Source organism: Anabas testudineus, chromosome 18 (genome assembly GCF_900324465.2).
Source record: "Anabas testudineus chromosome 18, fAnaTes1.2, whole genome shotgun sequence".
Lineage (NCBI taxonomy): Eukaryota > Metazoa > Chordata > Actinopteri > Anabantiformes > Anabantidae > Anabas > Anabas testudineus.
Genome location: NC_046627.1, coordinates 29,628,698 through 29,646,013, shown reverse-complemented (window position 1 = coordinate 29,646,013; position 17,316 = coordinate 29,628,698). Strand labels below are relative to the sequence as shown.

Genomic DNA, 17,316 nt, shown 5'->3' with positions numbered 1-17,316 from the left:
TTTACGTTCATTCACTGCTCATTTTCTTTGCTAGATTCTGAAATCGTGCTTATATGGAGCAGTTGATTTCAGTGGTGGGGAGCAGCTCACTCCACTTTTAGGAAACCTGTTTCACACGTGCAGTAGTGAAGTAGACCATAGTGACTTTGTGCTTCTGCAACCACCACTTTGTCTAAAACCTGTGTTTACCAGATGTCATCTGCTGCACATCAATCTCATCTTCTGATTTCATCTGAGCTCAGAAAGAAAGCTAACATTAGGAGGATTCTCACTTTCTTTAACCAAGATAAAAAAAAGACAAGAACACTCTGAAATCATTGATGTATTTATTTGAACCAGTTATGTATTCCATGTTTGATGTGGTGATGGACACTTGATGTCAAACTGTAAAGTCACTGGAAGAATTAACTATGAAACATGTTACTAACAAACACTGGGCCCTGAGTTCGGTCTCTGCTGTGAGATGCTGTTAAATCTTTGCAGATGCAGCTACACTGTGCTAGCACTGTGCTGAGCCAGGAGCCCCAGACGTTTCCTGCTTTGGGGTCCGCTGGGAGCCGTCGGCCAGGTCAACCAACATCTGGACGGTCTGGGCCAGACGACTCAGCCCCTCGTCCTCAACGATGAGCTGGGGGGAACACAAGGAGTCCTAAACAGGGAGAAGAAGGGAGGGCACAGAGGAGTAATGAACATGTATGTAACTGGAGATATTAAAGTCTTCTCTGCTGCTATGTAACAGTGCACATTGCACAAACTGTACACACTCAGGTGTCATTTCTGTTTACTATTATCTGTATATTGCTGTCATTGTACACAGCCATCTGTCAATAATTCCATATCATTTTTAGTTGGCACCTCTGGTCAGACCTAAACTGCATTTTGTTGTCTTGTACTTGTACAATGACAATAAAGTTGAATCTAATCTAATCTAATGTACAATCTGTATGTGAACAATGTGAATCATTGGTCTTAATGTCTGAATATAACGGGTAAGTGGGCAGTGAAAGAGTTAACACGTTTACAAAACAGGCTTACTGGTATTCTGGAGCAGGACATGTAATTTCAATCTCATATATAGTAGATATCAAACATCCACAGACCCTGTCAAATGTTAGTGTTTATTGCCTCGGGGCCTGAAATGAAAAGGCATTAAATCCACTTTCCTTTGGAACAAGCAGCAACGCAGCTGCGAATAAAAACAACCAAACACTCAGTTATGTTGTAAAATAAAAAAGCTGGGATGTTTAATGGAGAAAGAAGTTTCTGCTCTGAATTAGAATGAAGGCTTTATTTCATTCTAGCGTTCAGGAATTCAATGGCTCTTTCTGTTGGATATTCAAATAAATGCTTTAATTACACTTTGTCTTCTTCTTCAGTGGTGGTTTGATGGCACTAAATGCAGAATTAGCTCCACTAGCTGGTTATCCATCTAATATTCACATGCATCCACTTGCAGATTTCTTTCTCTGCAGACACATGGCGACAGTCTCCAGCTCTGTAGTCAATTTAGCCACAAAGTCTGAAGAGATTTCCCAGTTCTCATCTCAAGTCACATTAACAATCCAGATCTGGTCAGTTCAGGAAAAATATCATTTTATCCACTGCTCTTCGATGACAAATTCTTCTCCACAAAAACAAGTATGGCGACAGGAAGTGTTGCACCTAAACCGTGTGCAGTCAGAGTAATAGTGTCTCAGTAATGTAATAATGATGAGATATATACTACTTTGAATCATGATGTCATTTCCGGACAGAAGAAATGATCACCCTCTCATGTTCTACTTGTCCAGGACTAACCTGGGGTGTTTCCAATTCCAACCACCCAGAAGAGTCTGAGGTGAATTTCTGTGAATGTTGTCAAAATGACTGTAGAGTTAGAAATTGTTGTTGTACTGCTTTATGAGGTAACTAGACAGTTAACACTGTGGCTCAAATGTGTGTGTGACCCCTTCACAGGTCCAGACACAACCTGGGTGGAACCATAGAAAGTAAACCAGACCCGACCCTGCCGGGCCTGACAAAGACCCGCAGCACTGAAATACTGAGGTGTCACTGTCCTTTGGGTCCATTCAGGTCCTCCAGGCACCAAACTGAGCACAATATGGATCTGCTCCAGTTCAGGTCTTGGGTGCTGTGTCCTCATAACCTAGTGGACCTGAGAGACGTCTCATTTGCTCTAGTCACAGAATTCAAAAGAAACTAAATGTAATTGACAGCTTTTCGGTCTCATCTTGAAATGAATCAATAGTATCTGAAATCGTTTGGTAATCCTGTCTCCTAAACTGTATCTTTATCAATGAAGCTACGATCACAAAGACGTTGCTGTACCACATTAGTTTATGTCTGAAGTATAGATACTGAAGCCAAACTAAATACTACTACAGTACACCTATCCTGAAATAACTCCCTCCACGTGTCTGTCCCTGCACTGCACGCTTCAAATCACACAGCACCTCACTCCATTGACTTTAATGCTGTAGCTGTAACAGTGGCCAGGACGAATACAACGGCCGACTTTAAAGGGAGATCTCAATGATCCTCCAAATACAGTATTAACTCAACCTGATCAAACTGCAAAAGAAACATTAGGATTTCAGCGGGTTCTAAAAAGAACACATACAAAGAAGCAGTCAGGGTGGAACTGTGTGTCAACATGGGAAATAGATTTGTAGCATGTACGTGACATGATGACTTATCACTAGCTTATCACCGTGTCTTCATCTGCTCTCTGTTGTACGCCTCAGTATTCCTTTCAACTCCATGAGTTCTCATTTGACGTCTCTCCTTCGTTGACTTCCTGTCAGCCAGTGTCACTACTCTTAATAGGCGACTTCACCGATTTTCAGCTTCCATCCTATGGTATTAGTTTTGGCAGCACCAACATGTGAATTCTATATTAATTCCTATAATAATATATAATTTTTATTTATTAGATAACCAGTATTTCTGATATTTTGTCATTGTACTTGGGTAAAATATTCTCTTAACTGTCAAAAAATTAAAAGGTAATTATATTAGTTGGTTTGAAACTTGTTTAACACTAATAAAAAAGTAATAAAAAGAATTAACAGATTTTGTACCAATTAGTCACAGTTTCATTTAAATTGAGGAACAATTCCCAATTAATATGTAAAGTACTGAATTACTAGATATTTTAAAATATGAAAGGTGGAGGGAAATTTAATTCCATTCATATCCTTAACTATACTGCAGCAAAGTGAAAGAGTAACAACACTTCCTCTAGGACAGACGAGTTCATTTCTAACACTAGATCATTGAACAGTTCTGTGTATCTTCTGCACTGAGAACTGATTATAAGAAGTAGAATCTGTGGAAATATGAAGTGGGAAAAGTGCACACCTGCCCCGGACTCCTGAGACCCCCACGTTCAGGGTGTCAGGTAACTTTACACCTGTAGTAGTAATCAATGACTATGTCAGCCATGGGTCATTATCAGTATCATTATAGTATTTAAGCAAAGCTTTAGTGCTAATTTGTTTCTGGGTGTCTGCTGCCAGATATATAGAAGTAAAATCACTGGACATTAGTGTGAACACAGAGTTTTAACCGAGTGAACCCAGTGTCTAGTCCTGGTCTTTCCTGATGTGATCACCCAAGTGTGAGCAGGTTAAACTGCCCACACAACTTTTTCGAATGAATCAGAGCAGATTTGCGGTCGTCCCTACTGTGTGCTGCAGTGATTCAAGCTTTTTTTCACCTCAGACCATCAGGTCGTCCTCAGTGACCCCTGAAACAACCCGTTACTCCTCTAGATGATTAAATCTCGTCAACAGCGCTCCTAACTCTGTGGTGATTACTTAATTGGTGAACCTGAAAGTCTTGATTATATACATGTGGTGTAGATAATCCAGAGTTTAACAACACACTGTGATGCACCCAGTTCCAGTGATGTGCTCGAGCAGTAGGCAGACTGCAGGCAGAAGTGATGCAGAGGGAGAATCAGCAAAGGCGGCAGCGCTTTATTGAGTCACCTGTGTGTGAGTGGTGCGGTACAAACCTACAGGCTTATTTCTGCCTCCTCTCTGACCTTGGCTCAATACACTCACCTGCTCAAACACAGGCCAGCTGGAATTTATGATGGTAAACCTGCTGTTTGGAGAGCACACAAGAGCTATTGAGGAGGTTAAAGCACCAGGCACAGTGGACACACATCAGGATATCTGCAGGCCCGCTCACACCGTTACTGTCAGTTTGAATGGGTTTGCACATCAAATCAGTTGTGCATTGTTCTTCCTCTCAGCTCCACTGAAGGAGCTTATCTCATTTCACATTCATAGCATAAGTCTGGCATTAGTCTGTATTGAATGGTCTCTTAATGTTTCAGTTTACCTAACCCCCATCTTCTGCTCTCAGAACCATCCGACCCCATTCTGAACTGAGGGCAAGTTAATAAGTTGTGCATTTGCCAGGACTGACGGGGAGCGCCGTCTCCACACGAGGGACTGAAACCATCTCTAAATGCTTAAAGAGCTCCTTTGATTTTTAGAAACGGAACAGTGATCCAGCTAACATTACTCAACCAGGAGGAAACAGTGCCTTTGTTAGGGACTATTTTTAGTGGTGGAATAATCTGTAATTAGTATTGTCAGCAAAATGGCAGCAGAACAACTGATGTAAGACACAGAATTCTTACATTCATTGTTGGTTTGGCTGTGCACGCGGAATCTAGACTATCACCAGACTTATTCTAACAATTTCATGCGTTAGGTGAGTAAACTCCACCCATTTGAGAACATGCAATGCAGCTCCATAAAAAGCCAGTACAGGGGCCTTGAGTTAAGACTTTTGAAAAATGGAGGTGTGTAGGCAGCTGCAGAAAGCCTGATCGCATCGTCAGTTCACGGCTGATGAAGCAAAAGCACAACAGCAGCAAGCAGACAAACAGCACATGGTCAAATTGTCATTTTAATCATTTCTTTACAGCAGGAATGGGGAAAAAGTTACATATAGATTTATATAAACTCAAAAACGATTCTTAATACAAGAATATCATAAATATAAAATACAACAGTATCTCTGTCCCACTAACGTATTTAAGAATATAGCTTTGTCTAAGCCAGTAAGTGAATTACTGTGTGTTGCTTATTCTGCCTCATTTTGAAAAAATATACATTTGAATTAAAAACAGCAGGCGAATGCATTTCAGCCATGCGAAAGGACGTTTCTACAGTGGACATTCGGACCTCTAGACAACAGCGACGTGGACATGAAACGAACTGGTGGACACCGTTCAATGAGTAAATCACGTTAAACTAAATTTCAAGTTGAACATAATGGCCTTTTATATTTTCTCCCCAATGTGTTTAATATTAAATACATTTTTTAAAGTATCAAATATTAATACCTATACAATGTGTGAGTTAGAAATGAATGAATTAATGAAAATATTTAATCAAATAACTTGAGAAATTACTTCAAACTTGTTTTATTACTATGAAACTTAAGGTTTTCTTTCATATTTATTTGTTTACTTACTGAAATTTTAGGCTTTTTTTTTTATTTATTTTTTTAATAATGGCACTTCTATGTCACACCACATTTTTCCTTTAATGTTCACTTTCTACAACTGGTCTGTTTATTAGCCTCCAACCTTTCAGCTAGTGGGTAGGATTTTTAGATACGATGATGTTACTGCAAAAGTGAAAGATGAGTCCAAGGAAGGACTACTGGCAAGGATCAAACTTGAGAGTTGAGATAACGCTAAAGAAAAGCGTGCAGACCAATAAAGTGGTTCTGTCCTGGAACTAAAGAGCTGCTGCTATCGTGATCCTATGTACCAGTAATAGTGGTACTATGCTATGCAACACAGCCAAGGAAGCCTAATAATACCTCAAGAGTGTGTACAGAGGTCATTGAATCTATCTGAGCATGTGTGATGCCCCCTCCATTTGGTACAATGAATTATTAAAAAATAAATTCCCATTATGCAAAAGAAAATAAATAAATAAAAATCACAAAGTGCCATCTTGAAACAGAAACAGATTTTTAGTGTTTTAACATAAGAATATAAATATGACAAATGAGCTTGAGTGAAATTCAGAAATGTAGAATAATGAAATTGCATTTTGCTATAGTGCACTTTAACATTGTCTTCCATTGTTTGTTATTAAATTATTATTTTAATATTGAACACTTTGGGGCTGCATATTTTAGTACTTTGGCAGTGTTTAGTTTGGTGATAATATGAGTACTGTTCATTTCTGCTATGCTATGGTCTTATCACAGCTGAATTTTTAGTGTCTTATTATGGGTTTAAATGTTGGTTCAGAGGCTTCAAAATGTTTAGAAAAGAGCTCAGCGTCATTAACAGCTTTGTAACCCCCTATCAGTCAAATAAAAACCTGAAACAGATCCATCCAATCTGTGTTTAGTTGTTTAGTTCTATGAGCAATGAGCCAGACACAGTGTGTGGTAAAAAACAGCAGAGGCTCTGTGATGCTCTGTTCAGTGTGGAGCCTCCAACACATCAGTTCTTTACCAATCCATGGACAAACATTTGAACAATCAATGTTATTTTAATCCGGAATAATTAAATATTGATTACCTCTAACTTACCTGTATGTGCAATTTGTAAAGCACACACATTGATTTCCACACAGCTTTATGAGGCTTTAAAACTATTGGTTTAAAGGAGCAACCAAATTTGTGAAGCCTCCATTTCACTCCCCCCCCCCAAAAAAACAAAACAAAAACAAAAAACAAAAAAAAAAAAAAAAAAACAGAAGTAGTAACTAAAATATAAATAAAAAGCAATAATTTAATGAACTGTGTACATTTATACAAACAGAGGGTCAAAAGGACCAACAAAAGCAACAAAAACACTTTGCACACAAAGCCGGGTTTGTACCATCAGTTTGGACACATAAAGCTTTGCAGTAGGACGGATGCAGCGACACCGCCCCCTGCTGCTCACAGTTAACATAGCAGACACAAAAAGGAGCCAGTGTTCAGTAAGAGGCACTGTAACATCTGTCCCACCGTTATGTAGTGAGAGGAATAAAATTACTAAACATCCAGGTTCCATATTTAACGAACTTGCATCTGTCTCAATGCTTAAAATAATAATCACATTCAGCTTCTCTCTCAGGACGAGTGGTCTGCATAGACTCAGACAGAGCTGCTCTAGGGGCAGAAATAATCTCAGTGGTTAAGTTCGAACCTGTGCTCACAATCTTTCTAGGTGTTCTGCTGGGAAATAGAAAACAAGTTGTCCTGCTGTCAAAGATATCTGGTCTTTCTGTAGTATTAGCATTTTAATGCAGCACTATCCAGTGAAATACACAATGTACTCATGGTAGGAAAAGTGAGGTGACGCCTACGAAGGGCAGTGTTCAATAACTGGATTGGTCACTTTTTAGACAATGCGTCTGGTCTGACCATATTTAAAGATGCTGCAAACGTTCCACAGCGCCGCTGCTACTTTGGTGAGTTATTTATGTTATTATAGAAGTTATTGACAGGAGGGCCAACGCTCCAAAAGCTGTAGTAACAAACTGTAGTTTCTACACAATACTGGCTCTGCACACATTTATTCTCTGTATTAGCTGCCACTTGATAATGTAATGATAAAGTCCTCGAAGTCTTTCAGCTCGTTGTTTTGGTTCCCTCTCATGGCCCTGGTTGACCTTGTTTCTTGCAGCAGTGAACTAATTAGCAGCTAAAGAGTTTAAAGATTTTCCTCAGGAGCTGGTGGTCCCCAAAACATTTGATAGGTTAACTCTAAATGAAAACGAATGTTGCTCTGCTAGATGTGTAAAAAGGCTAACTTTGTTGCTTGTTTGCTAACAAGCTAGCATTTCAATTTTATAGGGTCAGAGGTTGCGTTTACAATGAATCTGCCTTGAGCGTGTCTATGTTTCTACTGAGAAAAGTCAGTGCTGACAGAACATATTCCAGCATCTGCTAGGAACTGTTCTGCACATTGGTGAAGAGCATGTTTCCTTCATCTCAACCAGTGAGATTGTTATTGCCTCTGAGCCACAAGAGTTAAACAGACAACTCCCATCTCCTCCAAACTTGCTGTGTTTTCCAGAGGGAAGGCTACACTAGGCTAAGGCTCTGACTGTGTTTCCCCATCATTTTAGTGCTTTTCTATTCCTCTTCGTGTCTAAATGAAGAGCTGCATCTACTGTGTTCTGTGTGTAAAAGGTGCTCAGCTGAACAGTGGAGAGCTGTCAGTTCGCTCTTGCTCTCTCTCACACACACACACACACACACACACACGGACAAACAGACAAACAAACACACGCATGCGTGTGCGCACACACACACACACGGACGGACAGACAGACACGCACACGTGAGTTGTCACACTGTTGAGATGATAAATGTGCAAGTGCTTAACATGTTTCTGTGTGCGTGTGTTCAGTATGTGAATATAAATGCACTGTGTGGGGTGTGTGTGTCTCCTCTAGGTGAGCAGGTAGAAGTAGAGGCTGTAGAGCAGGACCATGACGGCACAGTAGAAGAGCAGGAAATCTGTGGACAACAGCGACGAGGAGGACGATGAAGACGAAGGCGAGGAGTGGCCAGGGGACTGGACCTCCACCGTCTCGCCCCCCTTCGTGGCCAGCAGGGCCGTCACACAGCGCAGCACAGCGGGCAGCTTACACAGAAGCACATCAGAGCACACACACACGTCCGTCTGGACAGGACACACAGGAGGAGAATAGGAGTAGTTATAATGTTAAACCCAGGAGAGGAGAGAGGGAGTGTAGAACTCCACAGAGCAGAGGGTTGGACTGATGGAGGTGATCCAGTTCAGGACAAAAGTCCTTCAAACCTTTATCAGTCCAACACAGACACGAATTATGCAGCAACACAAATGAGCTTAAAGCACATGGAAAATTCTTCTTCTCTTCACTAGCCACCTTTCCTGCGCTGTGTTTTGCTTTTACGATAGAGGAATTAAGTGGATCGAGTGATTTCAAGCATCCAGGAAAGTAGCAAAGTGACAATAATAAGACACAGCTTTACCTCAGGGACTCCGAGTCTGCGACAAGCAGAAATGAAGTTTTCCACATTGAGTCGACACTTTGCTGCGCTCAGTTTAGGCTGGAAACAAAACACCAGAAGACAACATTAAGGCAGCGTCATGTCCAAGTGGAAAAACACTTTGAAATAACTTGTTTTAAGGGTGATGCAAAGTCCACTCTTCCTCCTATATTCTTGTAAGGTGCATTGTGAGAAGAAATCCAGTGAGTACACAAACTCAATACTCAATGAAAAGTAGTATTACAAGTCCTACGCTTTAAGTACATTAGGTACTTCATGAAGAAACTACGTATACAAATACGTTTACAAACATAATCAGATAATAAATTATTATTGGATGAAGCGGCTGGCAGATCATTAAGGGGTCAAATCAGCTCCACTTTTCCCAGCTGCTGCTGTTGTTTCATACCAAGTTGCTATGGTAACACAGACCTTTGTGTCTTAATTTGTATTAATTCCTACAAATGTTTCTCTGCCACAGTTTCACCAGATAGAAGTTTGTTCGTAGTTTAAAATGAATAAGTTCATGTGCTGTGTGAAAAAAATGTGACTAGATATTACCAACAACATCAAGTTCAACAGGATTTAAAACAGGAGTACTTGTACTTTAAGTAAATACAATGTGTTCTCTACAGTGGCACTTTTACTTGAAGCGCAGTACTTAAATATTTGTACTTTTATTTGAGTTTTATTTTGTGTACTTATATCACCTCTGCCCATTATTTATACTAATAGTGGGAGGGGTGGACACACCAATTGTCAAATATACAGCTAACAAACAGACACAATCAACATGTTATCACACGCCCCTGAAGTGGACATGAGCTGCTGCAGCCTGTAGTGAACAACAACGCAGTGAAGTGACTGATGTGCTGTCAGTAATGTAACATGAGAGACTGGAAGCTGGGCAAAGGTTTTCTGATTCATCCTGAAGGTAATAATTCAACTGCATCATTTATTGTTGTTTGATGACTGATCATTGTGCTGTTTTGCAAACTCACCACTGCTGGGGAAGGAATGTGGATGATAGACACAGAGCGAGGTCGTAGCTGATTGACCAGCTGGCAGAGGACGGTTCCGTCAGATAAGCCTTCACCCAGATCATCTGGCAGAGTGACCTTCAGCCGAGACTCCAGAGTCTAAGAAGGAAAACCAAAAAAGGTTATGTGTTTAAACCCAGGATTATGATGGTGTGAGCATCTTACTTACAGAGGGAAAAAACACTGATACTGTTGTAGAGGTTTGAGGAAAAAAGGAAAAAACAATCTCCCACACAGCATCATCCATTTAGTACATGTATTAAAAGTTATATTTCACTGGAATTTATAAGGCACATAGCGTCTTACATAGCTTTCAATAAATGTAATGTGAGTGCTGACAGTGTGTGGGAGTTGAAGGTCAAGTCTAATGGAGAAAAAGAGTTCAGCATGTAGTAGTAATAAATGTACTTATGGCTTCTAGTGAAAGCTCATCAGAAACACTCAAGGTTAAAGTCTGTCCCCACTCTGCAAGTGTAAAAGTGACACATTTTGCCACCTGAATGCACCAAGTTTCCCATTTATCAGTAGAAAGATTGTGTTGTATGCTACCTTGCGTAGATGTGTGACATCCACCCTCTCCTCCTTGGGGGAGCGCAGCGTTGTGCGAGACTCACTTCTCCCAGACTCACCCAGAGTGAACATTGGTCCTAACAAACATCAAGACCACAAACTGTTGAAACCTCACTGGAGCTGTGAACAGAGGTGTTGAGCGTGTGTTGTGGCGTTGGTACCTGTAGGTTTGGCGTTGCTTCGGGAGGGGACACGGAACAGAAAGCTGTTAGGTTTCTGAACCTGGCCAGGTGGAGGAGACGTCTTCGGGGATGAAGGGACATCTGACAGAAATATTGACACAACAGAGAGCTAGTTCAGTTCTTGTACTAAGCACTTCAACCACATATCTTGGTTTGGAACCTAGGATTCTGGTTCACAGCAAGAGCCAGATGTCAGGCAGTCAAGAGTGGGCGTGTACTAAACCTGTTGCCCGTTGAACATCTGCAGAACATTGGCAGAAACACTACGGTTCTACACAGAAAAGCAACATCTATTCAGAACTTTGTGACAAATTGGCAAAGTCTGGATGAAATTATTAACAGGCTGAAGAAGCTGCTGTCAAAATGCGCCGAGTAATGGAGAATCCTTACTGAAACAAGACAAAAATGTGTCATGTGTTCTCACGTTTAGAGGTATTTTCAGGGCAAGTCAATGATATGAAGAAGATCAATGCAGCTCTTGTGTGTGTGTGTGTGTGTGTGTGTACCTGTTCTGCTACTGGAGCGGTGTAGGAGTATTGAAGGTGACACTGTGCTCATCTGGTCGACACTCTAATAAAAGCAAACACATTTCACGTTTACAGCCATGAAACACACAGTCTAGCTGTGTTCACTGTTCACTCGGAGTATGAAGGACAATACTCACTGCACATCTCTGCCGCAGGCCTGAGTGGGGGTTGCTGTTCTCAGGCGAACCACCACTAGGGGGAGATACACAACAATTTTATCCACTACAGAAAACACTTCCTACATAGTCCAGTCTAGTTCTTTACATACAGAAAGCGCAACAATGAATGAAACGGGTATAACTCAGGCACTCTGCATAATGTGTCTCTCTGCTGTTGGTCCACTGTGTCTTATCTGTTCTAATGGCTTTTACTTACGCAGAGTTACTTCCTGTCTGTGGTGTATTGGCCACATGACTTCCTGCTTTGGTTGATGACTTCAGCAAACTGCAACATTAAGAGTTTTGTAATGGAGAGCATATTGTTAGATATGAACAGGTACACAAAGAGCCTGTGTTTTAGAAAAAAATGCACTCAGTAATGTTTCTAAAGTATCTATTTCCACACATCAGCCTGTTGTAAGAGCTTCCTTCTCTCAGCAGTAGGCTGTACAAGGCATTCTTCTCATCACACATAGTTTGTGAGTTACTTAAGGTTGCACAGTTGGAAACTTGTTAATATTAAAATATTGATGTAAGTCAAGAGATTTTACTTGGCTTTCTCTCTCTGTTGCTGTAGTCGCTCTCTCTCCTGCCAGATGAGCAGGGTGCCAGGCCTCCTTCGCTCCTCCAGGGTGGGGCTGGACGGTGACAGTGGAGATGAGGAGGTTGATGATGGGAGGGCCACTTCCATATGGACACTGGACCTGACAGAATTTTTTTTGACTTTTTTAACTTCACTCAGAACTGCACATTCACATAAACAAGCAAACAGATGCATCAAATGCATCCAACTATTCCACTAATCGGAAAATACATTTTCTCTGAAATAAGTGGCGCAATAGTGTAGTGGTAAGATTGCTGCCTACTTGTGGCCTACGGTCCTTAGCCTTAGACAAGAGCTCCTTACACTTACCATGCCTTTGCCTTTTACCTTGTAACTCACTGCATCTCTCAAATTGCTTTGGATACAAGCGTCTGCCAAATGACTACATGTAAATGTAAAAACATCAGAATACATCATATAAAGTCTGTCAAAATGAATTTGATGAATTACCAACTTAAAAATGAAGCTTAGTGTGTAGAAAATGGAAAATCAATGCACAGGTCATAAAGAAGACCTTGAGAAAAGATTGTGATTTTGCATTTTAAGTCTTTGTTTTCTATTATTGGATTTCCCAGAGCAAATGTTAGAAGCTAAGCTTCAAAACAGAATCATGCAACATCTAAAATACTTCTTCTTTAGTCAACTTCTGGTCCACCTCCAAATCATGTACAGTACATTTATTTTAATGATTGATAAATGTATGTAATGTAATAGTTAGTCGTTTGATATATGCACAGTTAATAAAAGTCTGATTCAGAACAAAGAAGTCTGCTGCTTGTTGCTCCAAAAGGCTGAGAACAATATGCCACACTGTCATATATTAATATGTAGCCAATAGAACTGCTGGGACACTCAGTCTCAACAATGTAGTTATCTTGGTTGTGGAACAACACAGCAGCATAACAAAAGCTGCCTGCCGGGCTGCAGCACAAACAGGGGCATAACTGCGGCCGCTGTTGCTACTGCTGAAAACACTAAAGTACATGCTGTAGGGAAACAGAATTCTGTGAAGGCAGTAATAACAAGATTTTGGAAAGTTTTCATATAAGAACCACTATTATTATTGTATTATGAGAAAAGTGTGGCCGAGTGACAAATTTGAACTGTCCAGCATTTACAAGATTACAATGTGCAGAGTCTGAAGGGCAGTAAGTGACTACAACTAAAGTAATGAGTATTGACTTTTCCCAGATCTTCAAACAGCCTGTGAACTGACCTTGTAAAACAAGGAAGGAAAAGAGAAAGAAAAAGTGATAAAGAGATTGTTTGTCATTGTCACTCAGTGACTGAGCACAGTTTCCCAGCAGAGGAACTCACAGCTTATTTCAAAATAGATGTCACTGAAACAGGTGAAGTAGAATCAAAAATTATATGTAAATGTTGACCATGTTTACTACACACCTTGACACAAGAATTGTAAATAAAACAACCTTAGTAGAGATCAGCCCGGCACCCAGTGCCAATAGTGCTATGATAAAGTGAAATATAGCCTGTAAATCTTGTTGCATATTGAACACTACCTAAAGTGGATAGAATCCTTCCACAAGCTCTGACACTATTTGCTCTGAGGACCAGCACATTCTTCAGTTTCATGCTGATGGACAATATTCCCATGTTGTGCTTTCGAGATCTACTTCACCCAGTTTAATGATCTGACCCAACCTGTTGACAGGGCTGACAACACCCTGTGCAGCAGTGATGAACTTAGCTACATCACAGCTGGGTCACATATACAGCGGAGCGCACCTTGCCTCACCCAGCTGTGATGTTGGGTTTGGTCAAACTGACATTTAGCTTCCAAACAAAAGAGGCTGATATTTGTAAGTTATCCAGCTATCTGTGGGCTTTTCACAGGCTTTGCCATTTTAATTGAGTTTGGTTCAAATTCAATCACCCACTTTTAACTGGGTAACCTATGCTGCACGGTTAACCTGTGCCAGAGCATGCTAACTTCAGAACTCCTCCAGATGATATCCTCCCCTAAATGATTTCCTCAGGAGGACTCTAGCTATGCTTCATTTATGCTTGGTTGTCAGAATATTGCTTTAAATGAACAAGTCAGCCACTTTCTGGTGCTACACCTACCTGCGTTTTGGTGAGTCCTGGGTTTGGGACAGAGGCGTTTTTTCCTGTAATGACACAATCAGTAACTTCCTTGTTCTAAGATAACATGCACAACAAGATGCTGAGGAACAACAGGATATGACACAATCTGTATTCGTGCTGCCAATGACTGCTACCAGAGGAAGTGCTGTGAGAGGAGGTGTGGGTGGATCCACCCTGATCTCCTCTTCCTCTTCTTCAGTCACACTGCTGTCTATGAAGTCCACCTGCTCAGCCTCTCCATTCACTGCAAAGAGAACAGAAGTGAGCTTATCCGTTTCCCTGAACGTGCAAACAAATCTTAGATTTCCAAATGCTTTCTTTTGCTGCAAAAATGGAGAATGTTGAGAACCCTTTCTCACTTTTCTTAGGAGATCCATCCTCCTCTTCTTCCTCCTCGAGGTTCCTCTGGTCTCTGCTGACCTCAGCCAAGCGAAGAGAACGCTCCGAAAAGTCATCTGCTGACTGGACACACACATAGTCATTGATGGGGAGCATTCCACTAAACCCATGTGATAAGTCAGTTCATCAAACAAAAGGAACATCCACTAAATGCTCACTCTTTGCAAGCTAAGATAGGTTCCAAACTTCTTGAATTGTCAGTCAGGTTAAACAGAATATTTCTCAGGGCAAAACTGCAGAAATGTTGGTTATTCACCATCAACAGTTGATAATATTGTGAAAAGATTCACATATGTGTGTAAAAGCACATGCTAGAGAAGTTAAGATCATTACATGCTAAAGGTGGCATCAGTGTGTTTCTGTTTAGTCACTCAGAACTGTATAGTATAAATAGAATGTGTAAGGGTTTATGTGTCTAGTAGTTTTACCTCATTCCCAGACCACCTTTTGCTGCCGCTGTCTACACTGTTGAAGCCAGAGTCCAGTCCTCCAAACTGGCCTGTGAACAGCTCCTGGTCAGACAGACTGCATGGAGACACAAAGAGCACTAATAAGGACACACACAGTTTCTGGTTTCCATTACTTCAGAGTAACTTTATCATATTGACTTAAATTAATCTCCCTCGACTTAACATAGTCTTGTAATAAATAACCACAACATTCCTAACCTCAACCTTGCTGTAACCTTGAAGTCATCACTCTAGAATTCAATGATCTCAAAGCCATGTCCCCCCAAGTGTGGGGTTAGATTTGGGTCCCCATTACATGAGTAATACTGTGTACACACACACACCAGTACACAGTAGTGTTTCTGTTTAACAGAGGGTCATTAGTCTAAAGGGCATTGAATGTTTTTCTTCTCCAGATATCAAACGCAAAAGCTCTTCTGTCAAATATTCTCTTATCTCTGTCCCTGGTTCTGTCTGTTTCTTGGAAACACTACTACTAGGCTGCTAAAAGCATCCATTCAAGTTTATAAATATTTGATAAACTCTACTTCCTCTTGGTTAACATACTCCTTCAGTGGCACCATGTGCCCAGCACATTCATCAATTCTACAATCAATTTACCTCTTGCCATTTATTATATATTATATCAATTTGGTGTAAAAGCACATCCTTGTGTGCATGTTTTAGAGGCAAATATACGGCATTTATTTCCTCATCTCCACAACAGTACTTATGCACTTTAACCTCATTTTTCTTGTGTGGTTTTTCTTTGTCTAAAACAAATCTAAAATGACATGATAAAATGACCAGTACAATACTCCTCCATTCATACTTTCTGCTACTCCCCCATCATCTCCTTCATTGATCTATGTCCTCCCTCCATTCCTCCCTCCTCACCAGCTGTTAAATCCAGTGGGTCTCAGGTGTCGCTCCAGCTCATCCTGGCTCCTCTTGCAGGCCTCCATGTTGAGGTACTTGAAGATGTGGTATTTGCCTTTGGAACAGATCTGGGCAGGCGGCATTTGTAACGGGTTGTTGTCAAGCAAAATGCTCTGAAGATGCCGGAGATGGCGATAGCACAAGGGCACGTGGGAAATGCGGTTGCAGGACACGTCGAGTCGGACAAGAGGGAGCTCAGATATTTCTGCATGCGGCACAGAGAAGAGTGGCTTTAATTGTAATGGTATTGTTGCGTTGGATAACTTCTGGTAAATCAGTGACAGCATTAGTGAAAGTTATTGGTGATGTGTATAACGGCTTGAGAATGGTATCTGTATCCTAGCATTCTTAAATTGTTACTTTTGCCAGGGCTTGTCATTAAGCTTTTTCAGCCAGTTGTCTAAAGTTTCTCCTCTTTCCTTTCTCCTCTATCCATTCAAATAATACCATTGCACATAATTAACTTTGTGTCTTCTCTCTCCTGTAGTTGTGTTTCTCTGTCTCCCTCGCTCTCTTTACTTTTCTGCAGGTATCCTCGGCCTTGGAGCTGTATATCTCCCGAATTCAGTTGACCCTCCCAGTGTTTTTGCTGTTTATTGTTGTTTTTTGTTGCCTGCTGTTCTTTTCCCTCTCCTCTTTCCACTCTCCCCAACTGGTCTAGGCAGATGGCCACCCACCATGAGCCTTGTTCTGCTGGAAGTTTGTTCATCTAAAGAGAGTTTCTCCTCTTCACTGTTGCCTAAAGCTTGCTCAAATGCAGTTGTTGGGTTTTCTATATAATTTGTTAAACAATTATACTCTGTAAGGACTTAAACCTTACACTGTAAAGGTCCTTGAGATGACTTTACACTGTATACATGTCTCCTTTTGGCAATATTATTATTAGGTGATGCTGAAAAACTAGTCTATGCATTGGTTACTAGACTGGACTACTATAACACCCTACTAAAAGGATTTCCAAATCACTCTCTAAAAGCCTCCAGTTAAACTAAAATGCTGCAAAAAGAATTAGCAACAGCAAGATCATATTTCTCCTACATTAATTAAGGTCTTATACAGGCTAAGTAAAGTGTCTTGAGATAATTTTGTTGTTGTTGATTGGTGTTGATTGAAATAAAATAAAACTGATTTCAATTCAGAGAGAGAAGAGAGAGAAGCTAACGTAGGAGAAATATGATCTCTCTTGCTAATGCCAGTCAGAACTGCAGCATTTTGGATTAACTGGAGGCTTTTTAAGGAGCTATTGGGACTTCCTATTAATAATGAATTACAATAGTCCAGTCTGGAAGTAACTGTAAATGCATGGACTAGTTCTTCAGCATCACTT

General features: G+C 40.7%; 1 protein-coding gene across 2 annotated transcripts in view; it reads right to left on the bottom strand.

Annotated features, from left to right (window-relative positions):
* Nucleotides 1-309: 309 nt before the first annotated feature.
* lrch4 (leucine-rich repeats and calponin homology (CH) domain containing 4) overlaps nt 310-17,316 on the bottom strand; it is a 45,707-nt gene continuing 28,700 nt past the window's right edge. The window contains exons 5-18 of one of the 2 annotated variants that reach the window (XM_026352528.1): nt 15,948-16,194; nt 15,030-15,126; nt 14,562-14,664; nt 14,337-14,446; nt 14,182-14,225; nt 12,044-12,196; nt 11,710-11,778; nt 11,472-11,526; nt 11,314-11,377; nt 10,787-10,888; nt 10,605-10,702; nt 10,017-10,154; nt 8,998-9,075; nt 310-649 (exon numbers count right to left, since the gene is read on the bottom strand). In XM_026352528.1, the coding sequence (XP_026208313.1) occupies nt 500-649; nt 8,998-9,075; nt 10,017-10,154; nt 10,605-10,702; nt 10,787-10,888; nt 11,314-11,377; nt 11,472-11,526; nt 11,710-11,778; nt 12,044-12,196; nt 14,182-14,225; nt 14,337-14,446; nt 14,562-14,664; nt 15,030-15,126; nt 15,948-16,194 (1,508 nt within the window). In that variant the 3' untranslated portion in view covers nt 310-499. Of the gene's footprint in view, nt 8,666-8,997; nt 9,076-10,016; nt 10,155-10,604; nt 10,703-10,786; nt 10,889-11,313; nt 11,378-11,471; nt 11,527-11,709; nt 11,779-12,043; nt 12,197-14,181; nt 14,226-14,336; nt 14,447-14,561; nt 14,665-15,029; nt 15,127-15,947; nt 16,195-17,316 lie in introns of both variants that reach the window. The other variant, XM_026352527.1, reaches the window with a different exon arrangement.